Genomic DNA, 23,811 nt, shown 5'->3' on the forward strand with positions numbered 1-23,811 from the left:
AAGGAAATTTCATTCAACAATAACAACAAACATAAAGATATATATATATAGATAGATATCGGAGATGAATAAGATAGTACAATTACATTGTGTAGCACAGAATTATAATTGGGGTAAATACGGTGCTGATAGTGCTGTAGCTAAACTATTACAAGTTAGTGATGATGATCAATCTACTCCTTATGCAGGTATGAATCAATCAATCAATCAATCAATCAATCAATCAATCAATCAATCAATCAATCAATCAATCAATCAATCAATCAATCAATCAATTGTTAACCTTTATATAATTTTTTAGAACTATGGATGGGAGCACATCCATCAGGACCATCAAAAGTAGAAATAGAGAATCATAAACTTGTACCACTAAAAGAATATATAGAAATGAATGGAGGTAGTGAAAAGCTGCTTGGTAGCAAGGTAGTTGAAAGATTCGGTCAAGATTTTCCTTTTCTTTTTAAAGTCTTGTCCATTAGAACTGCTCTATCTATTCAATCTCATCCCGATTCTAAATTGGCCAAACAATTACATTCTTCTTTTCCCGATATTTACAAGTACGTAATCAAATCAACAACAACTATTCGTATTCTTCCTCTTATATCATTTTTTTTATTTTGTTAGGGACCCATATCATAAACCAGAGATTGCAATTGCTTTAACTCCATTTAAAGCATTATGTAGTTTTAGAAAACTATCTGAAATATTAGAATTTATTGATAATGTAAAGGAATTAAAAGATACCATTTCATCTCAACTTGATTTAAATCAAGGTAAGAAAAAAAAGAAAAGAAAAAGAAATGATAATTTTATACTAATCTCTCTTTTACTTTAGTAAACAAAAATAATTGTAATTTATATCTTCAATCAATTGTAACAGCATTATTACAAGCTGATAGTACATTGGTAGCAAATCAATTATTATTATTGACCAATAGATTGGAAAAAGAAAGAGATGGCAACAACAAATTGAATCAATTAATATTAACATTACATCAACAATATGTTGGTGATGTTGGTGTATTCTTTGCCTATCTTTTAAATTATATGGAGATGCAACCTGGAGAGGCATTGTATCTTCCTGCAGGTGAACCACATGCTTATATTGCAGGTGATTGTATCGAATGTATGGCACCAAGTGATAATGTAGTGCGTGCAGGTCTCACACCCAAACTAAAGGACTGGAAGACACTGGCTCAAATGCTAACCTATACCACTGGATGTCCCAGCTATGTAACACCAACAACCCATGAATCCAACGGTGTCAAATCATGTCTCTTTCAACCACCAGTCGATGAGTTTGAAGTTGAACGCATCCAATTATCACCATCATCCTCTTACACTTCTACACATCAATCTCCATCCATTGTATTACTAACAGATTCTTCTGTAACCATCAACAAAACAAATTATAACTCTTCTTCTTCTTCCTCAAACCCAACAATACTACGTCAAGGTACTGTTTTATTTGTTCCTTGCAATACTGAATTAAAGATTGAAAATCAAAATCAATCAACTGATTCAACTCTATTTATTGCTAGAGTCAATAGTAGATTATTTAATCAATAATAAATCAAAAGTATATATAATATATAATGACGTTGTAATCCTAAATTAAGAAATCTAGAACATCAATATGTCGATTCGATGATGATATTTTCGTTTGAACTGGAGCCGAGGAAGAGAAAGACGAATTTAGTTTTTCGGAACACCCATGTCATTCTCATACTCCGGAATTTTCTTCAGGAATAAGAATCATTCATCACAAATGCTTATATAAAAACAACAATATCTATTTATTTGATTCATTTCAATTTCAAATATACATACATATAAACATATAAACAAAGAGATATATATATAAATAATCATTTATATATATTATTTACAATTAAATCATATCAATTAAACAACAATTTTTAAAGATTTCTAGAAAGATGATGAATGCAGCAGTATTACATAAAGCAGGAGTTCCTGTTTATGAAACATTCCCAATCCCTCAAGTATCAAATCCAGAAGAAGAGGTGATTGCCGATGTATTGGCATCGAGTATCAAACAATTAGATATTGGTAAAGCTAGTGGAAGACATTACCTCTCATACAAGACATTCCCAACTACCGTAGGTGTTGATGGTATTGCTCGTTTGGATGATGGTAGATTAGTCTATGCTATGGGTATTACTGGTATGTTTGCTGAAAAGGCATTGCTTAAAAAGGATAAATGGGTTGTATTGGATCAAGAAAATACTTCAAATGTTGTTGCTGCTGCTTCTGTACCAAATGCTATTTTAGGTGCTGGTATGTAAAATATATAAAAGTATAAGTAAAAGTATAAGTATACTTATTCTATTTCAATTTCTATTTCTAATTTAGGAATGGCATTAAATATTAGAGGACAATTTAAAAAAGGAAATGTTGTATTTGTAAATGGAGCAACTGGATTTACAGGTAAAGTAGCAGTTCAACTTGCAAAGATATCGGGTGCAGCTTATGTAGTTGCATCTGGACGTAATGAAAACACATTAAAAGAGATGAAGGAAAAGTATGGAATCGATGACTATGTAGTACTAGGTGACAATGAAGAGGCATTTACTCAAAAGGTAAAGGAAATACATTCAAAACATCCATTTGATGTTGTCATTGATTATCTTTGGGGTCGTCCAGCTGAATTGGTTTTAGATGTATTGGCAGCTGCTCCCAAACACACCGTAGACAATATCATTAGATATGTTACCGTCGGTGAAATGGCAGGTTCGAGTGTACCCATCAAATCAGCCTATCTACGTTCTTCGGGTCTTGAAATTGTTGGGTCTGGTTTTGGATCATTCCCACCAGGTGAAATTGAACGTTATCTCAAACAACACCTAAACTCTATACTGTCACTTGTCAATCAAGGTAAATTAATCCTTGATACTCAAACTGTTGAATTTAAAGATATTGAATCAAATTGGTTAAACAAAGATTCAAAAAAAAGATTAGTTGTTAAAATTCAACAATAAACAAATAAATTAAAAGTATTTATAAATTATTATTATTATGATTATTTAAGAGGAAGATGTTTCAAGTAAAGTTTTACCAGCAACACAAATAGTTACACCAGTTAATACACATAACATTCCAACATATGATCCTAAAAATAAATAAATAAATAAATAAAAAAGTTATTAATCTTTCTTTTTCTTTTCTTTTCTTTTGAATTCCTTTTCATACTCCAACCTAATAATCTTTCCTTTAATAACATTCCAGTAAAAGCAGTGAATAAAAAGGTTAAAGAGTTTGAAATCGGTACGACAAGAGATATGTCGGCATGACCAAGAGTATAGAAAAATACGATAGAGCCACTAAGATTGATGACCATCGGTATAAAGTATGTTGGTTTTGTCCAAAGATAGATAAACTCTGATATGAATTGCATGACTGCACTATTTTTCTTGATTGATGATACTCCTTCACTACCACGTTTAATAAATGGATTGGTACATCCCCAAATCATTCCAACTGCAATCAATGCAAGTGCATTTTCTATGTATAACAAATTAGAAACATAAAGTTGATAGTAGTCATTCATTCATTCGCTCCATACCAAATTGACCCATCTATCTAATCTATAGTTTTTTATAAACTACTATTCTCTTTTTTAATATATGTACAAATGATGATGATGATGATACTCTCTAAATGTGTGAACAAACAGATCGCTTCAAATGAACCTTTTAAAATTAAAATATTAAATAAATTAAATTCACAAAAATCACCTCTGACAGAACATGAACCAAGACGAAAATAACTTTTAAACTCTGTTGTTAGTATCATTCTTCTTTTTAAACTATAACTATTCATTTATTCTATCTATCATCATATTCATTCGTTTAGACTGATATAGAGGTAGAGTGATATATAGAACGATAGAGAGAGAATATATAAACCTCAGATAGAGAGAGAGAGAGAAGGATGATTAAAATATTTAAACATACAAGTCTATATAAAAGGTTTGGTGATGATTTAGGAAACATTATATGGTTAATTATACTTTGTATGTTATATATTATACTTTTACTTATCTTTTTTCTTTTCTATTTACTTTTTACTTTTTTAAGATTTATTTCAAGGTATACCATTAGGATTAACATTTGGTACTATACCTTTCTTATTACATAAACATTCAACGTATACACAGATTGGAATATTTTCATTGACTGGATTTCCGTATAGTCTCAAGATTCTATGGTCACCGTTTGTAGATAGTTACTATTTCAAGAGTTTTGGTCGGAGAAAGTCATGGATTGTTCCTATTCAATTGTTGGCAGGTTCAATGTTTTTGGTTCTGGCCAATGGTAACATCATCGATGATCTCATTGAACACAGTGAAACAGAGATTATAAAGATTACTCTGTTGTTTGGATCGTTTGTCGTTATGATGGCTACACAAGACATTGCAGTTGATGGATGGGCTTTGACTATTCTCTCTAAAGCCAACGTTCACCTTGCCAGTACATGTCAGAATATAGGACTTAGTACTGGTTTCTTTTTATCGTATACTGTCTATTTGGCATTGTCTAGTGCCGAATTTTCAAACAAATATATTCGTCCGTCGTCACATTACAATGCCGATGTTGGTATCATCACACTATCTAGTTATTTGTATTTCTGGGGTCTCATCTATATAGTATTTAGTATTATTTTGGCGACAATGAAAAATGAAGAAAGAACTAATCAATCATCAACACCAAATGGAGGTTCACCAAAATTAAATAGTAGTACAAACAAAAAATTGGATGATCCACAACAACAACAACAATTAATCAATAATAATGAATCAATGAATTTACAACAACAAGAAGATGATGAAATGGAAGAAACAGATTTAAAACCAATTCAAATCTATCAATATCTTTGGAAGATTATTAGTTTACCTCATATTAGAACACTATCGATGATGTTTTTATTGAGTAAAGTTGTTTTTCAATCAAATGAAAGTGCTCTTTCTCTAAGACTATTGGAATTGGGTATGAAGAAAGAGGATTTGGCTAGTTTCTCAATCTTTCAATTTCCTTGTACCATTCTATTCTCAATTGTCGCCGGTAAATTAATTAGAGATAATCCTTTAACAATTGTATGTAAATTAAATATTTATTAATATAAATATTAATGAATCAATCATTCTTTTCTTTTTTAGTGGACAAAAGCATACTTTTTTGGTGTAGTATTTGTATTTTTGAATATGTTATCGGTTGTATTTTTCCAAAAAGGTTGGTTCTTTTATTTCATTTTATTATTATTGTCTACTTGCTCATCATTCATGTCGACGCTTATGAGTGTTGGTCAAGGTGGTTTCTTTTTAAAAATTAGTGAAAAGAATCATCATATAGGTGGCACTTATTTAACTTTTTTAAATACTAGTATGTAAAAGATAAAAAATAATAATTAATAATAATAATATATATATTTATTCATTTTTCTTAATTTGAATTTAGTTGCAAATCTTGGAGGAACATGGCCTAAATTTTTAATTCTAACTTTGATTGATAAATTTACATCTACTCAATGTGTAATTCCAAATGGAGGTAAGCTTAAACAAACTCAATCATCTTTATTTTTAATATTAATTTATTTATTTATTTTAGTGATTGTTGAATTAATTGGAACTACAGACGAAATTAAATCACTATGTAATGATGAAGGAGGTGAGATTGTTACCACTAGAGATGGATATTTTACGGTTACAATCATTTTGGTTGTATATGGTCTCATTATGCATAGAATATTAACAAAAAAGATGATCCCCATTGAAAAGATTAAACCTTCTAGTTTCGCAATTGCAAAAGGGGAATAAAGACAACTAATAAAAAATTAACTTGAATAACAATAATGATCATTCCAAATGTGGTTGGTCTTTTGCCGTTTGATTTTTTTTAATTTTTCAAACCATCCGCTGCGAGTTGATTGGAGACGTGTCCACGTGGGCTCCCAGATATATGTGATTTTTTTGAACAGTTAACTTTGAGGTTAAAATGAATCTTCATCTCTTCTTTTTTTTTTATTCTCTTCTCTCTCTCTCTCTCAACAGATAAACAGATACAAATACAACAATGGAACCTATTAAAGAACAAGTTTGGTATATTACTGGTATGATATGTTATGATCTTCACTTCCTCACTTTTCATAAAAGCTTTGTTAACACATTTATATTTGATATTGATATATTTAGGTGCAACTGGTGGTTTAGGTCTAGCTTTGGCTGAGAAGGTACTTTCAGCAGGACACAAGGTAGCTGGTACCACTCGTGATCTTCAAAAGTTTGAAAAGACTGGTCTTGCCACTAAATATGGTGACAAGTTTTTAGCAGTCCAAACAGACCTCATCGATGAAGAAATCTTAAAGGCTTCCTTTGTTAAAGTTGTACAAGTATTTGGTAGAATTGATATCGTTGTCAATAACTCTGGATATGCTCAACCAGGTGCCATTGAAGGTAAAATTAAAAAAATAGAAAAAAAGGGATAATATTGACACTTTATCTTTTTTAGAAATCTCAACCAAAGAATACAAAGAAAACTTTGATATTAATTTCTTTGCACCATTGAGTGTTATGAGATACGCTATTCCATACCTCAAGGAAAAGAGTGGACACATCTACAATATTGCTTCTATTGCTGGTTTCACTCATTTCGAAGGATGTTCAGCCTACTCTTCATCCAAGTATGCTCTTATTGGTGCCAGTGAATCATTGGCCTATGAATTAAAACCATACAATGTAAAGGTCACCGCTGTTTGCCCAGGTACCTTTGAGACTCCAATTCTTGCCGGTTTCCCAAAACCTGCTCATGTTATCCCAGAATATGACTCTGCCAACTTTATCCATGTCTGGTTGGCAAGAAGAAAGGGATTGCCATTGGGTGACCCAGAAAAGTATGCCGAAATTTTGTTGCACTATGCCAACAGAGATGATGCTCCAGTTAAATTGTTCGTTGGTCCAGATGCCGTTGACATTGCTCAACAAGAAATTGATAAAACTCAAGCTGAATTGAATAGTTATAAGGAATTTGTTTCAAATACTGCTATTGCTCCAAAATAAATTAATTAATTAAATAATTTTTTTTTTTTAAATATTTATAGTTTTCTTTTTATTAATTAATTATTATAAACATTTCTTGGAGTTGTGAATGGAGTATGAATACCACCAAAAATGATCTTAAAATCAGATGTTGACTTTGCAGCATTATTATTTAAACGGTCAGAGTCAGAATCGGAGTCGGAATCAGAATCAGAGTCAGAGTCCCCACAGTGATGGTTTGGATTTGGACCTACACACTTGCTAACAAGGTTGGCAAGTTGTTGTGGGAATGGATCACATGATGCATCCTTGAAAGTGGTTTGGCAAGCGTTAGTGGTGGTGTTGCACAATAATTCAATGGCCTTGTTGTTGTTGTCACAGAACAACGTTTCAGAGAAGTCTGCCAACCATAACCAAGAGGTACCGTTGGTTACGTACTTGGACCAATTGAAATCAGACTTGCACTTGAGATTGGTTTCAGAGTATGACTTCATGTAGAGACAAAGAGTATCTTTGGGTGGCTTGATGGCCTTACGGCTGACGGTTAAATGAGCATAAAAGTATGGGTTGGTAGGATACCCATTCTTGAATCTATAACATTTGTCAACGGCTGAAGAGTATGGTCCATCTGGTGCACCGTTACAGTTCTGTGCACCGAAATAGTAATAACTATCAACATTGGTACCATTAAGTACATACTTTAAAGCATATCCTTCAAATGGAATACTAAAAAAAAACAAAAAATTAATAATTATTTTATAAAAGATTTTTTTGAATTTACATACCAAGTATTGAGTAAATAGGATGTACCATGACCATCAACAGGGCCAGTACAATTGACACCTGCATAAGGTACATAGTTCATGTATTTTGGTGGTTTGTTATTGTGATGGCCACCATTGGCGCCACCAGCAGAGACATGTAATACTGCTAAACAAGATAGTAATAAAAAGAATGCGAATTTCATTATTTAAATGTGATTAAAGTAGTGAAGTTGAAAATGAAAATGATTCGGTCTAGTCCTCAGCTCTTTATATTTGCGATGGCAGAGATATTTTTTGGTGCTTCAAATTGAAAAAATCTTTTTTATTATTACAATAAAGCTGTTGTCCGAACTGTTTGATGACGAATTATAATATATACATTTTAATATAACCTCGTGTCCCAAAGATATTTTTATTTTTAACCAAATAAACTGTTTTAATTATTGTGTTCTCCGTACCTTCTATCTCAATCTCTCTTTGGTTTGTCCAATCAAACTAGAGAACCACCGATGGACAAAGGGCAACCCTGGAGAAAGCAGACGGACCTTCAATTTTCCATCAGAAAGGTGAAGAGGAAAACGACAAGAGCAAGAGGTGCTAGGTCGGCTTTCCAATTTCCAAAAAGAAAATATCTGATTTTCTATATATTCCAACAGAGGGTATTCGATTGGGTTCTGGTGTTTGTAAGTGGTGCGTCTTGTGAATAAAGCTATTTATATATATAGTAAAGGAAAATAAAAGATTAATACATACTATATCAATCATTCCAAATTAGAAAACTAACAATACAAAAATTTACAAATATATAGTAATATTAGACCAGTTTATTGATGGGTTGATGATTAAGAGTCAAGGGTTCGACCAAGGGCAAAAGTGCAATGTGATGGTCTTTTTATTAAAGCAAAAAAAAGACATGCCCATCATTAGAATCTAAACTTGTTGATAATGATCATAAATAAATGTTGCTCTAATAAAAAGACCATCACCTACAAATGGCTTTTAATTTAAAAGCCAATCGACGGCATGAAATAATGAATCATTTGCCAATATCTAATTTAAATCCATGACTACTAATGTCAACTGTAAACCAATACCATACAAAACAACTCTAAAAAAAAAAATATATATAAATAAATAAATCCTAAAGTAGTCGCTGTTTCTCTATACGTACAATCTAGTTGTCTCTTTACTAATCCATTTTCCATCATGCACGCTTTCATTGTAGGTGACCCTATTAAAAATATATATAAGTTATAAAAAATTGTAGGTTTGAATGGGTGTCTTTTATATTTAAACTTACAACAATGGTGGGTTTGGTGGCACGTTTGATTTAAGATCTTCCTCGATCGCTTTTTTACCCTTTATGATCGACTTGTGCATGTTATTTTTCTGTGCCTCAACTTGATCTTTGGAATTGATATCAATCTTTTTTTTCATCTCCTCACAATGACTCCAATCTTGGATGATTGGTCAGTGCCATTGGTAGACGACGCTGCTACATATGGATAAGAGTCGTTAATTTTAACCTCCATTGAGATTGTGATTTTGGCAAGGATCTCTTTGAGGACCTGGATCGTCGGAGCGGTCTTCATTCATGGCGATTGAAGAGGTGTTGAGAGGCTCGTTGACCCATATTTCAACTGATAGACGCAGCTTTTGGTCAAACGACTTGAGGTCTCTACCAACAGCCTCTAGAGGAACATGAGACCTGTAATAATCAAGGTCATCATCACCATTATCATCATGCAATTCACCTCCAATATTGGATGTTGTTGATAATGAAGAAGCAGACATCGAGGTAGATGTTGAAGAAGTAGATGAAGAATAATTTGATAAAGAGGTGGGTTCATCGTCGGTAAACTTGACATCATTACCTCCATTGGGTTGGACAGGGTCGACTTTGAAACAAAAGGGTGTCAATCGAGGTTTGGGTCTTCTTGGCGGCAGCAACCTTCTGGGGGAGTAGGAAGAGGAGGAGGTGCAGCTTTCTTGGAGCAGGTAAACAAGTTGCGATTGTTACCTCCATTGGGGTTGATATCGACAAACTGGGTCATGGAGAGCTGATTCGAGGTTGAATTGCTTCGTGGATACTTTTTTAGGATTCTCTTTTAAAAGGGAATCACCCTTCATTTCTTTTTAAATTTTTACTAGTATCCATGTTTTACTGCTGTTGGTAGTTCTACAGTTTTAAAAAGTAGTAGTAATAATAAAATGTTAATGTGTGTTATTTAATAAAGATTATTGATACGAGCTAAATAATGATGCCTATTCAAGTGTGATGATTGAAGATAGAAAAGGGAAGAAGAACTGTGATATTTGTTTCTTACAATTAATATACTTGGTAATACTATATAGGTAGAATGGCTGTGGCCATGGAGGAGGAGGAGGAGGGCTCAGATGCGAACAGATACTATTGTTGGCTGGTAGTTTTTATAGGTTCCTAAATGAGATTGATCAGTCCAACATCCACCGATCGGTGTTAGTGTATTCATTAATTCTCCTTGTATCTCTGTATCTTTTCTATATCTATATGTTGCTAGTGATTGAAAATCGAAGCTTGGTTGTTCTTCTTGCAGTCTGATTGTCGTCACCTTTCCTTTCAGTCTCAGATAGCTGACTGACTGTCAGTGACAGTTGGAAACGTACAAGTCGATAAAGTTTGTTATAAGATGAACTACAATAATAAAGAGAAATTTTTTTTTGAAGTGAACCACACCTCAGGCAAAAAAAACAAATTAATTTTAATTATTATTTAAGAATAGAGACTGTTCATTGTGTCAAAGCCTATAGTAACTCAAGAGAATTATAATTATGATATTGTACAATATCATAATAATAATTCTCTTGATAACACCATTTAAAATCAGATCTGTTAACCGTAGAAAATATTGATTTTTTTTTTCATAAATTACTAAAACGAGGGCACCACCAGAACCATTCCATCATCTCTTATTCTTTGTTGTTCCTCTGGATCAGATAGTCTATGATCCTTGGTTAATGTCAAGGTTTCACCTGCATAACTAAGAAAAGCAGAGGAATCACCAACATTGGCAGATTGTAAAATCTTTGTTCTCCAACTCTCCATATCAAAACAATGGTTGCTGTTGCTCCTTCATATTCATATTTTGATAAAAGAGCATCGGTTTCTTTAAATGTACTTAGGAATACTCCTCTCATATCATAAATGTTTTTACCTCCACATTCTTTTTATGTTGTTTAAATATATTTTAATAATACCTAAAAAAATAAAATGATTAATAAATTATATTCTTCTTTTCTTTTTCTTTTCTTTTTCTTTTTCTATTTACATTTGGTAAGAATTCTTTAGCAGCAACAGCACAATTTTTACCAGAGTGTCCATCAAAATGGCAAATAAGGCCATCTGAGGATCATCACCAGATGGATGCATTGTTAGCCATTCATCTTCCACGTCTAGGTTCTTTATAGCTCTTTTAAGACCTCTTATATTGGCATTGGAGTGACTTGGAAGAGAAGTTGGATTATTGTTACTACTGAATAGTCTTGGAAACAACGATGAAAGACTGATTCTGGAGGTTGTTGTGTCTCCAGACATTTCCAATTGACCTTTAATTCTATAGGCATTGGTTCGCGAATATACGCCATAACATCATTATTTCATGGAAGCAAAAGTATTCAGAATTGGAATGACTTGAAATTGTACTCACCGAAAAGCCACATAGTATTCTGCCAGTATTTCTTGTCCTTGTCCATTCTAAATTGAGGACGATCATTTAAGAAATTCCGTACCACAAACTCCTGCCATACTAGTATTGACCTGACCAGCTTGCCAAAGCATTGATATTCTTGGACTTCCATCTTCCCAAGAATATAAAACTCAGAAAAAGTTTAATAAAGACCAAATGATTATCAAAGTGATTGTATGATTGTTTGTATAATAATGTTGTTTCTTTATTATTGTAGAAAGGAACTTGATAAACCAAAGGTTTACTCGGAACCAACACCACCTTCGAAACCGAGCAACTTTTGCATCTGTAATAGAAAAAAAAAAAAAGGAAAAGAAAGGAAAGAAAAGGTGTTAGTATATCATCTTCTTTGTTGATATTCTTATATTATGTGATGCCTACTTCGTCATAAATTACTAAAACGAGGGCACCACCAGAACCACGGATGGCGTTGGAGAGGGCACCCTTGAAGAAAGCAGATGGACCTTCATTCTTGGCAATCTTTACCCAACAGTCCCAGGTGCTAGAGTAGAGAATGTCAGCACGACCGGCTTGCATCATCATTCTACGTCTAACAGTATCGAATGGGTATGAGACGACACCAGCAATGGTGGTGACAACTTGGGCGATAGCCCAGTTTTGCCAGAAAGTGGCGTTCTTTGGATCGTCGATGAGGATACCCTTGGCAGTATCATAACCACCAAAGAAAGCAGCACGGTATACAAAGATACCTCCGACAGAGACACCAAAACCTCTGTACAAACCAATCAAACCGTCACGCTTGTAGATGGTTGAGATACAGTTACCCAAACCAGTGAATTGACGTTGACCACCAACACCAACATCAGCACCGAGACGAGTACGGGCGAAATCGAGTGGGTAAACAAAGAGGAGGGAAGTAGCACCAGCAGCACCACCAGAGAACAAGTTACCAACAAAGAACTTGAATGGGTCTTGCTTGGGAGACCATCTGACGAAGAACTTCTTGTATCTGTCCTTGAAGGCAAAGTTCAAGGCTTGGGTTGGGAAGTATCTGATGATGTTGGCAAGATTTCCTCTCCTAAAAAATGAAAAATAGTAATATGAATAGAAGGAAAAAATTAGTCATGTGAACTTGATTCGATTCGATTTTTTTTCGGCTTTTTTAGATTTTTTTTTTCCTTTTGCTATTTTTTTTTTTCGTTCCCCATCTATGTTGATGATCAAGTGATGATGGTGGTGAAGATGATTGGTGTATGTATGTATGTATGTATTTGCTGGTATGCTGTTACTTGTACTACTGCTACTACAATTGTGTTGTTCTTCTTGTTGTATTACATGATTTATCTATTGCCTATTATTTGTTTTTTTTTTTAATATATTTACCATAAAGACATGACACCTTGTTCCTTTGAGACTCTGCTGAAACAATCGATGATACCCTTGTATTGCTTGTCAGCGGCAATTTGGGTGGAGGCAGCTTGAACTTGGAGGAGGAGCTTGACACGTTCAATTGGGGCGACAATGGTCTTGGAAACACCACCGGCGGTACCACCAATCAAGGAATCCTTGATAAAGTTGAAGACTGGGTCTTGTTTTTGATCCTTGGACATTCTGAAATTATGTGTATAACAAATAATCACCTGAAACAACAAAAAAAAAAAAATATACAAGAAACTTTTGACGAGCTATCACACTGTGAGTGAGAGAAAAAAAAATGTTAAAAAAATAGCAAAAAAAAAAGATCGATTTTTCGCTCTCCACTTTTCAGTCGACTGATGGCGACTTGGGTTTTTATAATTTTTTTTACGTACATGTGTAATTATGATGCAATCTTTGTCATGACCAGGTGTATGTTGAGGAGACCATTCGGCAACCCATTCCTCTTTTGAACCGCACGGTTAGATAGATTGATCGTCTTTCGTCGTCCATTTGAGAATACTACGTTTTCTTCCCAAAAAAGGATTGAATCAATAGATCAAATCGATCAACAAAAAGAAGATTTATTATATATATCTATAATTGCGAGATTTGATGATAAATAAAGTAATGTTGTTATTTTTTTTTTATTTTTTAAAAAAAAAAAAGATTAATAGATTATGTATTTGTTGTTATTTGTTATTATATATGTGTTGTTGATAATCCTTTTCTTTTCTTTTTTTTTTAGTTGTTTTTAAAAGGGGTTGTTGATTATTAAATATATTACAAGGTTGATACAATGATTGAAATATTATCTTTAGATTTAATCGATTTTAATGCACATTGAAGTAATAAACTGGCCATTTTCTCTTCAGTTTGTTCTGTCTTTATCATTTCCAATGCTCTATTACCTGAAATAACATCCCACAACTAAGAAATATAGAAACTAATTAATATTTTTTTTTTGATTTCTATTTTCTATTTTTTATACATACACCATCAGATGCAACAATTAAATGAGAATGGAAAGGAGTAAGGGAAATTGGGGGTGAAATAGTTGGAGAACCAGATAAACCACAATTTAAATGTTTGATAAAGTGATCACCCAAAGCTCTACTAACCATGAGACCATTGATTCTTGTTTGGTTTTCACCCAATTCGATTCCATCATCTCTGATTCTTTGTTGTTCCTCTGGATCAGATAGTCTATGATCCTTGGTTAATGTCAAGGTTTCACCTGCATAACTAAGAAAAGCAGAGGAATCACCAACATTGGCAGATTGTAAAAATCTTTGTTCTCCAACTCTCCATATCAAAACAATGGTTGCTGTTGCTCCTTCATATTCATATTTTGATAAAAGAGCATCGGTTTCTTTAAATGTACTTAGGAATACTCCTCTCATATCATAAATGTTTTTACCTCCACATTCTTTTTTTGCTGTTTGAATATATTTTAATAATACCTAAAAAAATAGAAATAAAATGATTAATAAATTATTTATATTCTTTTTTTTTTCTTTCGATTTACATTTGGTAAGATTTCTTTAGCAGCAACAGCACAATTTTTACCAGAGTGACCATCAAAAATGGCAAATAAGGCCATTTGAGGATCATCACCAAATGGATGCATTGTTAACCATTCATCTTCCATGTCTAGATTCTTTTTAGCTCTTTTTAGACCTCTAATATTGGTATCTGCTTTACTGGCAAATCCTCTGATTAGAGTAGTTGGTTGTGGTTGCAATAGTGGATAGTAAAACTTGGATGGCGCATTGGAGTGACTTGGAAGAGAAGTTGGATTATTATTACTATTGAATGGTAATCTTGGAAACAACGATGAAAGACTGATTCTACCAGGTCTATCTCTTTCACTGACCGTTGGAGGTTGTTGTTGTAGTTGTTTTGGTTCATATGGTTTTTGTGGTACGGTTGGATCGCCAAAAAAGTGATGAATAGACTCTGAATCGGCAAAAGTGATGGTACGTGAGAGTCCTGGTTTCTTTTTGGTTAGGTTTGTGTCTCCAGACATTTCCAATTGACCTTTAATTCTATAGGCATTGGTTCGCGAATCAATAAATAAGGGTGGTGATGTAGTTGTAGATTGGTTGTTTTCATTATTATTATTATTAGATTGTACAGGTGGTGAGTTGTTTATACTCGTATTATTCATGTTGTCTTTTTCTTTTTCTTTTTCTTTTTCTTCTTCTTCTTCTCCTCCTCCTACTTGATCACTATTAATGGTTGTAGTACTTTTAAGAGATGATGATGATGGTTCTTCGAGTAGATCCATTGATATGGATGATAAAGCATTTTGATCAAAATCCAATCTACCAAGACTACCATTCATTGCACTCTCTTCCTTGAATTCCAAAGATATACCATCCAAATCTAGATTCTTTAATGAATCCAATGACAATGATGATAATGATGATTCCTCTTGAAGTTTTTGTTGAGGTTCTAAACTTTGAACCAATTCACTCCATTTTGATTTTGATGAGGATTCACGTAGTTCAGTTGCTTCACTACTACTTGTAGCAATATTATTACTGCTGTTGGTAATACTAATACTTCCGTTGCTTGGCATCTCGTATGATACCGAACCTCTAATACTTTGATCATCAAATTCAGCCTCCATACTAGCATTTATATTTCTTTCAAGAGGAGGTGGTTGGAAAAACGACGAGTCGAGTACTTGGCCACCTGATCTTGGCGAGAGTGCCTTGAGTTCTTGACTCTTTCTCGATGGGTTGGTGATAATGTCGATCGTGTTGACATCGGATGGAGGCAGGTTGAGTTGCAGTCCCTTGTATTGACGACTGTGACGGAGTGCATTGGTTGAGCATGGTTTTGGTTTGGTCTTTTCTTCACCACCACCTCCCTCTTCTCTAGCAGGTGCTCCACCTTCGTCACCCAACTGATTGATGATTTGCATCAATGGTGATGGTAGACTACCTCTGTATGGAAAGGTTCGGTAGATTTGATATCCCAACGATCTCTTGCCTGCACTACCAATAGAATTTGTTGATTTATTACTATTGGTACTTGTTGAAAGTATATTCTGTTGTTGTTGTTGCAATGAATGATTCGAACAAGTATCTGAATGTTGATTCAATTCATCAAGTAGTTCTGGTATATTTAGTGATGGAATAAGCAAATCACTTAAATCACCAAAGTTTGGTACTGTTCCTTGACCATCATCAACTCCTCCTTCAACATTATTATTATTATTATTAATATTATTATTTACATTATCTTCTTGATCGCCATCTTGTAGTTGTTGTTGTTGTTCTTGATCGTCATCATTTTCTCCTTCTCGGTTCTAATTAGAAATAATAAGATATGGTTATTAATAAAGAAGAAGAAGAAAAAGGGAGATGAGCTATTATCAATAATAAAATACATACCTTAAAAAAAGAAGGAGATGATATAGAAGTTGATAGTGAAGGGACCATCATCCTTGCTAATAATGTTGTAGTAATAGTAAAACTTATTACTTTATATATATATTTATATATTTTATATCTATCTCTTCTCTTTCTTTCTTTCTATATCTTTTTTTCTTTTACTTTTAGTTTAGTGATAGATATATTATATATATATTAACTCTTGTTTGTTTGTTTGTTTGATATTATTTTAACTGCCGTATTCTAGTTCTTCTCTCTCTTTTGTTTTTAATTAATATATTAATATTTTTTTGTTTGTTTTGATTATTCTAATTTATTTTGTGGTTTGTGGTTGGTTAAAGAAGGGTGGTGTAAGAGCTAATTTAAATGCGCCTTTTTGTTCTCTTGCTAGTAGTAATAGATGATGATGTTGTTGTTGATATTATTGTTTTTGTTATTGCTATTAATGTTGAGAGTGCAATAAGATGAGATATTTAATCAACGACGATCGTTTGTGTTGTTTGTGTGTGTGATATAGATAGATTGTTGTAATATAATATTTGTATCCTCCTAATATTTCAATCAAGCAGGTTTAGCACACAAAAAAATGTCGAAAAAATCCATTTTTTTTTAATTTTTTTTTCGGACGTCCAAAATTAAATTGGATCGTTGGGGTGGTTCAGTAGGATTTTTTTACTCATCTTGACCAACCAATAAAATATCAAGTCGACAATGTAGTTAGTTTTTTTTATAAATTAAAAAAAAAGTTTTCAAAAAGAACTACACATTTCAACTTTCAAAATTTCTTTTCAAGAACATTTTAAAATTGATATAGATTCAAATTTCAATGGATAATATTTTAATTTTTATTATTTAATAAAAAAAAAATTGAAATTAATTAATTTTCTAGAAACATGGAAAAGAAGACAATTTCCTTTTTTGAATAAAAAGAATATCTTGTTGTTTTGAGCAGGGACTGTGACGAGCTTTTGTCCACTAGGTTGTCTATTTATTTCGCAACAAGAAGCTGAGCTAAAAGATCATCCCTTTTTTTCTATATCAAGGACTGTGTTTGGTAGAAATGATTCTTTATGTTTCTTTAGACAACCAACCCTTTCTCTTTCTCTATCTATCTGTTTGATGTTGTTATTTTTATCTAGTTTGCTATAATTAGTTTTTTTTGTTTGGAGAAATCATTAAAAATCATAATAGTAGTAGTAATGGGCATAATATTATCAGTCATCAACATCATCAAGAATTTAAAAAAGAATCAACATCATCTAGGAGAATTTGAACCCTGATAATAAATTATTAAAAATTAATTTTTTATAATCCATCTTTTTTTTTGCAAATTATACCAAGGTATGATATCAACACTCTAAAACAGTAAATAGTAGAAGTAGAAGTAGAAGTAGAAATAGAAATAGAAATAGAAACTTTCAAAGTTTATTTTTGCCCATCATATCCCTCCCTCTCGTTTTTCTTGTGTGAAACCCCCACCATCCATCCCTCCACGACATACTCAATTAATTTTTTACATCGAGATAGAGAGAAAGAGGGTTAATTACATTGTAACTTTGGTTGACAATGTTGCCCCACTAATTTTCCTCTCTTCTTTGATAATTAGTATATACTTCATTTTCATTATTGGAAGCAAATTTAGTCGATAGTCGACTAGTATGGGGCGAGGAGGAGGAGGAGGAGGAGTAGTCCATTAATTAATCTATCAATTATCACACCCTTTTAATATGATTCACCACTGTTTTCTCCCTTCCCACCATTCATTCACCATTTCGTCATTCTTCATCATGAATCAATCTCATATTTCCACCACCTCTCCTCCTCTTCGTCATCCCTTACCTCGACAACAGCCTCCCCATATATCTATTTTTTTTTTTTCCTATGTTCTCATTGTGTACATTAAAAAAAAAAAGAGAGATGAGTATGCCAAAATGATGAATAGTGTTTATAACCCTCATATTTATTAATAAACAAATTATCCTTTTCCAATTTAGAAAATAGATTCTAAAAAACATCACAAGATACCCTCCATTACTTTTTGTTTTTTTTTTGAAAATCCCTTTATCATGTCCGATCATCGTCATAATCATTTTGATCTAAATAATAATAATAATAATAATAATAATCTTCATCATAATCATTTTGAAACTAATCATAACCATAATCATTTTGATTTGAATAATAATAATCTTCATCCATATGTAAATCATGATCATCATCCAATTCATTCAACTTCAAATTCAAATTCAAATTTAAATGTACATATACCAATTCAAGATGATGTTAGTTCAAATAGTTCAATTTCCAGTAGTTCAAATTACAGTAATGGTTCCATAAGTGGTTCCAACAGCAGTTCTTCTGGACAATACCAAGTTTTTGAATTTTTTGGTACACCTATCATTCCATTATTATCGTTTCTTCAAAACTCTGTAGATTATATCAATTATAGAGCAACAAGGGAAGGAGAGATATCTCCATCCATCTATAATGATGCAACTAGAATTCAAGTATTGAATCTATTGGATATCCGAAAAGTGGTCATGGCCAACATTAAACTGGTCGACCATGTTTTCAATATGTCTGGTGACCCAGAGTTTGGTATTCAAATCATTCTATCAAAATCTGACCTCACCCTAGTCAACATGATATCCATTGGCTATTTGTTATTGGTCCTCAGAATCTACCCAACTCTATTGGCCAACATTGACAAATTCTTTAAAAGTATTCTTAGTCCCCAAGGATTCCTCACCTACCAAGAGGAATGTAACCTCATGAAAAAAAACATCGTCACTCATTTTGACACTCAATTCTTTTGGTGTTGGATAGAACATTTCTCACACGGTCATATGGGAGCTCTATACAAAGGGATTAGTAGTCTTTGTGCAGACTATAACGCCAAGTATCCAGAATCGCAAATCAATTTCCCATTCAATGTTTGTAGTTTTTCTCCTGCTACCTCCACCACTGACTTTTCCAACCACTCGGACCCCACCACCTCGACGGCCGCTTACAATAGTAATGAAACTACACCGGCAGTGTATAGTACAAGCAGTCAAGAGGATACCCAAACCATGATGGAAGACGAGTTGATAGACGACCAAGAATACAATAGTGAGCGAGAGTCCATATCCTATTGTCTACCGAAAAACCTTTGGCATTTAAAACAAAACGAACAAATTGAGAAACGTGTACTTGACTATCTCACTTTCGAAAACCAACAATTCACCGTCGAAGGATGCAATGCATTCTCGGAAACATCATCACTATCGTTTACCGAATACATGGATAATATCCTATTCAAAATCCGGTCTTCATTCGAATCAACCCTTTCCATCTACCTCTCGACTTCGTCGTTTTACTGGTTTGACAACTCTGGACTGGCACAATACATGTTGTACTGTATCAATGTCCAAAAGACAATCCATGCAATGTCCAATGTCAACCGCGAAGGTAAAGAGAGAATATTCGATTACATGACCACTGTTGACGACCATTGGAAGTACCGAACCAGAAGTATCACATCAACCAAAGAATGTGAAGAAAAGAAAGAAATCCTTCTCAAAGACATTGAACAAGAAACAAACCATCTAAAGGAAATTCAATCACCAAATCAAAATACCTTGGATCGATTGGCTACCCTTCAATCCATCAATCAATACATTCGAGATAACCTTGCATCCATCAATTCAAATCACGATACAAAACCAGAAAATAATTATTATTCTGTTGATGTTTTGGAAACAAAGTTTAATGATTTAATTGCTGGTTATAATCATGTAATCCGTAAAAATTAAAATAAAATTGATCAAATATTGTACATAGTCAAATCAATACACTTTTTTTTTTTTGTTTATTTTAAAGTTTTAGAAAAATCTAATAATTGTTTAAATTTTGATTCAATATGATCTGTAATTAATTTGTATCTTAAATATCTTGGGTCTTGTCGATAGGGTAATGTCATATTATCTAATAGTTGTTGTTTAGTTTGTTGGTCAATCTCGGTATTTAAAAGATGGTCACATGTAAAAGGTTTACCAATGGTAATATCAATACTTTTAAATACACGTGGAATAGGTAGTTTACCCAATGGCATGGATTTATCCAACCCAGTGTGATATATTGGTAAAATCAAAGGTGATACCTTTGACTCTGCTATCATTCTACCAATACCCCATTTAAATCTTAACAATTCATCTGATTGATTTACCTTTGCCTCTGGAAACAAATGTACCCATTGACCATTTTCCAATTTTTCAATACCAATATCAATTGCATCTTGAAATACTCCATCTCCTCTAATTGTTTTAATCTAAATAATATAAAAAGTAAATAAACCATAAATATCATATGTACATTATATTTATATTATATGTTATGTTTTTAATCACATATGTGGTTCAACATACACATTTACCAAGAGTAAATATTTTTGAATAAATTGGATTTGTAAAGAGAATATTTGAAGCGGCCAAAGTCCAACGCATATGAATTGGATTGCATAATGTATCAAAGGGTAATAATCGACCCCATAAAATAGGGTCATCTAAATTACACATATGATTTGATATTGTTACAAGTGGTCTTGGAAGTAAAGGTGGTATTTGTACAACATTACTATTAATATTATTATTATTATTATTTCCAATGATTCCATTTGATATTAGTTGATCAATATCAGATGATTTGAATGTATTGTCAAAAGTGATACATTTGTTCATATCAACTATTCTTTTGTTCATCACTGATTCAAAATGCTTTTGACCATGTATCTTCCATAGATTTAAACTTGACCAAGCTTTACATGTTAATCCTATACATTAAAATAAACAATATTGTTATTCAAGGTCGTTCCGACGACATAGATGCATGTGACCTTAACCTTCCTTACCTACAGTTGTAAAAGCTAGTTTACTCAAGGTTTTTGGTTGTGGTACAAATATAGGATTATTAACTATTCTTTTCATCTTTGTATCATCACTATTAAGTAAAGTTAGTGTTCATTGAAATCTACTTTTAAAACAGAATGGAAGTGTCATTCACCTCTCTTTCCTATTGTCTTCCTTTTCTTTCTTTTCTTTTTTTTTTTTTTTTTTTGTTTTTTTGTTTGTCAATTGATCCGTTGAAAACTAAAAAAAATCCTCTCTATTCTTCTTCTTCTTTTTCTATTCGACTTTATAGATAATAATAGATAGTAGTAGTAATTGTAATAGTTGTAAATTGATTGTTTTGTAATTTTAAAATATATTTATTTAACAAAAAAGAATAGATAGGAATTAGATAGATAGATTAGATAAAAGAATAGAATAGACTAGATAGAACAAACAAAAACAAACATAACAACGACGAAGACGACGATCGAAAAAGAATGTCATTGTATATTGGAAAACTATCAAATGAAACAAATCGTAAAGATCTAAATGATCTATTTTCAAAATATGGTACAATAACTAGAAATGATGTAAAGCAAGTAGGTGGCAAATGCTTTGCTTTTATCGAATTTAAAGAAAGAAGAGATGCTGACGACGCAATGAAAGCTTTAAATGGTATATAGTCATTATACAGATGAATAATCAAAACAACTACTTTTCGCGACACTAACACAATCATTGTAATGTCATATGATAGGTTTAAATCTCCATGGAGTTAAAATGTGTGTAGAATGGGCTAAAGGTGGTAAAGCTGGTAAGTACATTCTCTTTATAAATTATCTTTGGTATATGTATATACGTATATATCTTGTTTAATCAAGAGATCATTATCATCGTCACGTCTTACAACGTGGATTGAATCGAGATTGCTTTTAATTTTCCGAAATCCGAAACAAATCAGATGTTAATCTCAAAATATGACTTCTTTGTCAAATATATATATTACTCTTTTTTTTTTTTTTTTTTTTTTTTTTTACTATCTATAAAGAGTGTGGTTCTCCTCTTCCTCTAAAGGGATTCCTCTTCTTCCTATAAATTATATATATATATATATCTATTCCTTTGCTCTGGCCTGTGCATCCAAGGGGCACACTGCCACCCTCTCCTTTGTTGTTGGTTTAACTTTACACAAGTTTAAGTTTCACAATTTACAAAACTTGCCAAGTTTGAAACCCAACACATCGTGTGAGGGTACTCCTTCCTTTTCTGTCTGTCCTTCCATTTTTTTGCCAATTGCCAAAGGTCCGTCCGTCAGTTCTGCATTGTCTAGGGGTCTTTTTTAATTTTCAGAAAGCCAGACGTTTAAAGCAGCTGATAGACTGGACCTTGCTCGCCTGCCTTGGTTATTCCTTCCTTAGTTTCAAAGAGATGAAGCTAGCTCTGCCTACTGCTGATGCTGTGCCGACTGTGTACAGTGCGTGCTCGTGCTCTCTCTCTCTTTCAAAAGGAAGGAATAAACCAGTCCACCGGTGTGCTTCTTTTCTTGATTTTCTGTCTTGGCCTCCACCCACTACCTCCCCTTATCATCCATCCGTCTACCCCTTCCTCTCCCCCTCTGTGTCCTTGTCGTCCTCCCTTGTTTTGTTGCCCCTCTTCTATGTCTCTTTACATATATATATATACCGAAAACAATAAAACCAAATCAACTTATATATTAATGAAATAATCTTATCTCTCTTTCTTTTAATTTACATTAGTCGTAAATAATAAATGTTTCACATGTAACCAAGAAGGACATTGGTCAAAAGAATGTCCAAACAAGGGAAAGCGATCCCGAAGTAGAACACCATCACGCGAGAGAGAGAGGGAGAGATCGAGAAGCAGGGGAAGACGTTCACCCAAACGGGACAAGCGATACAGATCCTCTTCACGCTCAAGAGACAGAGAAAGACGTAGAAGAAGCAGAAGAGACCGTTCAAGAGACCGTTCTAGAGACCGTTCCTACTCGAGGGATCGTTCCAGAGATAGATCCAGAGATCGTTCAAGAGACCGTTCTAGAGACCGTTCAAGAGACAGAAAAGAGGATCGTTCCTGGTCACGCGACAGATCCTACTCGAGAGATCGTTCAAGAAACAGATCAAGAGACAGAAATAGAAGAGATAGAAATAGATCAAGAGACAGAAAGCGATATAGATCATCGTCTAGAGATCGTTCAAGGGATCGATCAAGAGATAGAAAAGATAGAAAAAAAAGAGATAGATCAAAAGATAGAAAGGACAAGGATAGATCTAGATCAAGAGATAAAAAACGTTCATCAGGCAGTAGAGATTCCTCTCCAACAAAATCAAATGAACCAACAAATGCAAATAGTAGTTTAGATCATTCAAATGATAATAATCATCAAAATGGTTCAAATGGTCATGAAAATGGAAATGGAAATGGAAAATAAAAAAAAGATAGATAGAGTAAGAAGAGGAATCCAACAAACAAACAAACAAATAATAATAATAATAATTTTCATACCTTTAATTTAATTTAATTAATTCAACTCAACAACAACAAAAACATTAATATAATATTTAAAAATTATTTAATAAACAACAACAACAACAACAATTATAA

General features: G+C 32.9%; 12 protein-coding genes across 12 annotated transcripts; 5 read left to right on the top strand and 7 right to left on the bottom strand.

Annotated features, from left to right (window-relative positions):
• Positions 1-64: 64 nt before the first annotated feature.
• Positions 65-2,979, top strand: DFA_03373 (zinc-containing alcohol dehydrogenase; the record flags this gene model as incomplete). The annotated part of the gene is made up of 8 exons (XM_004362920.1): positions 65-188; positions 302-557; positions 625-773; positions 836-1,549; positions 1,628-1,661; positions 1,934-2,298; positions 2,374-2,895; positions 2,975-2,979. The coding sequence occupies 8 exons, from the start codon at positions 65-67 to the stop codon at positions 2,977-2,979; spliced, it is 2,169 nt and encodes a 722-aa protein (XP_004362977.1).
• A 65-nt stretch (positions 2,980-3,044) lies between these two features.
• On the bottom strand, positions 3,045-3,840 carry DFA_03374 (uncharacterized protein; the record flags this gene model as incomplete). Its single annotated transcript, XM_004362921.1, has 3 exons — positions 3,045-3,130; positions 3,211-3,522; positions 3,672-3,840. The coding sequence occupies 3 exons, from the start codon at positions 3,838-3,840 to the stop codon at positions 3,045-3,047; spliced, it is 567 nt and encodes a 188-aa protein (XP_004362978.1).
• Positions 3,841-3,951: 111 nt separating this feature from the next.
• Positions 3,952-5,833, top strand: DFA_03375 (putative acetyl-CoA transporter; the record flags this gene model as incomplete). Its single annotated transcript, XM_004362922.1, has 5 exons — positions 3,952-4,033; positions 4,098-5,113; positions 5,177-5,399; positions 5,475-5,564; positions 5,625-5,833. 5 exons carry the CDS (start codon positions 3,952-3,954, stop codon positions 5,831-5,833), a joined length of 1,620 nt encoding a protein of 539 aa, XP_004362979.1.
• Positions 5,834-6,089: 256 nt separating this feature from the next.
• Positions 6,090-7,072, top strand: DFA_03376 (short-chain dehydrogenase/reductase family protein; the record flags this gene model as incomplete). Its single annotated transcript, XM_004362923.1, has 3 exons — positions 6,090-6,126; positions 6,209-6,469; positions 6,525-7,072. The coding sequence occupies 3 exons, from the start codon at positions 6,090-6,092 to the stop codon at positions 7,070-7,072; spliced, it is 846 nt and encodes a 281-aa protein (XP_004362980.1).
• Positions 7,073-7,128: 56 nt separating this feature from the next.
• On the bottom strand, positions 7,129-8,018 carry DFA_03377 (uncharacterized protein; the record flags this gene model as incomplete). Its single annotated transcript, XM_004362924.1, has 2 exons — positions 7,129-7,777; positions 7,837-8,018. The coding sequence occupies 2 exons, from the start codon at positions 8,016-8,018 to the stop codon at positions 7,129-7,131; spliced, it is 831 nt and encodes a 276-aa protein (XP_004362981.1).
• An 847-nt stretch (positions 8,019-8,865) lies between these two features.
• On the bottom strand, positions 8,866-9,195 carry DFA_03378 (uncharacterized protein; the record flags this gene model as incomplete). Its single annotated transcript, XM_004362925.1, has 3 exons — positions 8,866-8,923; positions 8,987-9,046; positions 9,116-9,195. 3 exons carry the CDS (start codon positions 9,193-9,195, stop codon positions 8,866-8,868), a joined length of 198 nt encoding a protein of 65 aa, XP_004362982.1.
• Positions 9,196-9,336: 141 nt separating this feature from the next.
• Positions 9,337-9,945, bottom strand: DFA_03379 (uncharacterized protein; the record flags this gene model as incomplete). Its single annotated transcript, XM_004362926.1, has 2 exons — positions 9,337-9,713; positions 9,858-9,945. 2 exons carry the CDS (start codon positions 9,943-9,945, stop codon positions 9,337-9,339), a joined length of 465 nt encoding a protein of 154 aa, XP_004362983.1.
• A 781-nt stretch (positions 9,946-10,726) lies between these two features.
• DFA_03380 (uncharacterized protein) lies at positions 10,727-10,900 on the bottom strand (the record flags this gene model as incomplete). The annotated part of the gene is made up of 1 exon (XM_004362927.1): positions 10,727-10,900. One exon carries the CDS (start codon positions 10,898-10,900, stop codon positions 10,727-10,729), a length of 174 nt encoding a protein of 57 aa, XP_004362984.1.
• Positions 10,901-11,781: 881 nt separating this feature from the next.
• On the bottom strand, positions 11,782-17,939 carry DFA_03381 (protein phosphatase 2C; the record flags this gene model as incomplete). The annotated part of the gene is made up of 9 exons (XM_004362928.1): positions 11,782-11,826; positions 11,922-12,579; positions 12,885-13,141; positions 13,716-13,847; positions 13,913-14,380; positions 14,446-16,236; positions 16,322-16,410; positions 17,659-17,678; positions 17,869-17,939. 9 exons carry the CDS (start codon positions 17,937-17,939, stop codon positions 11,782-11,784), a joined length of 3,531 nt encoding a protein of 1,176 aa, XP_004362985.1.
• A 448-nt stretch (positions 17,940-18,387) lies between these two features.
• DFA_03382 (uncharacterized protein) lies at positions 18,388-20,115 on the top strand (the record flags this gene model as incomplete). Its single annotated transcript, XM_004362929.1, has 1 exon — positions 18,388-20,115. One exon carries the CDS (start codon positions 18,388-18,390, stop codon positions 20,113-20,115), a length of 1,728 nt encoding a protein of 575 aa, XP_004362986.1.
• Positions 20,116-20,171: 56 nt separating this feature from the next.
• Positions 20,172-21,285, bottom strand: taz (tafazzin family protein; the record flags this gene model as incomplete). The annotated part of the gene is made up of 3 exons (XM_004362930.1): positions 20,172-20,630; positions 20,728-21,131; positions 21,210-21,285. 3 exons carry the CDS (start codon positions 21,283-21,285, stop codon positions 20,172-20,174), a joined length of 939 nt encoding a protein of 312 aa, XP_004362987.1.
• Positions 21,286-21,686: 401 nt separating this feature from the next.
• Positions 21,687-23,638, top strand: DFA_03384 (RNA-binding region RNP-1 domain-containing protein; the record flags this gene model as incomplete). The annotated part of the gene is made up of 3 exons (XM_004362931.1): positions 21,687-21,864; positions 21,980-22,003; positions 22,947-23,638. The coding sequence occupies 3 exons, from the start codon at positions 21,687-21,689 to the stop codon at positions 23,636-23,638; spliced, it is 894 nt and encodes a 297-aa protein (XP_004362988.1).
• Between the last annotated feature and the right edge of the window lie 173 nt (positions 23,639-23,811).

This window comes from Cavenderia fasciculata (assembly GCF_000203815.1).
Source record: "Cavenderia fasciculata unplaced genomic scaffold Scf_Dfasci-G-b-205a01.r1-3, whole genome shotgun sequence".
Classification (NCBI taxonomy): Eukaryota; Evosea; class Eumycetozoa; order Acytosteliales; family Cavenderiaceae; genus Cavenderia; species Cavenderia fasciculata.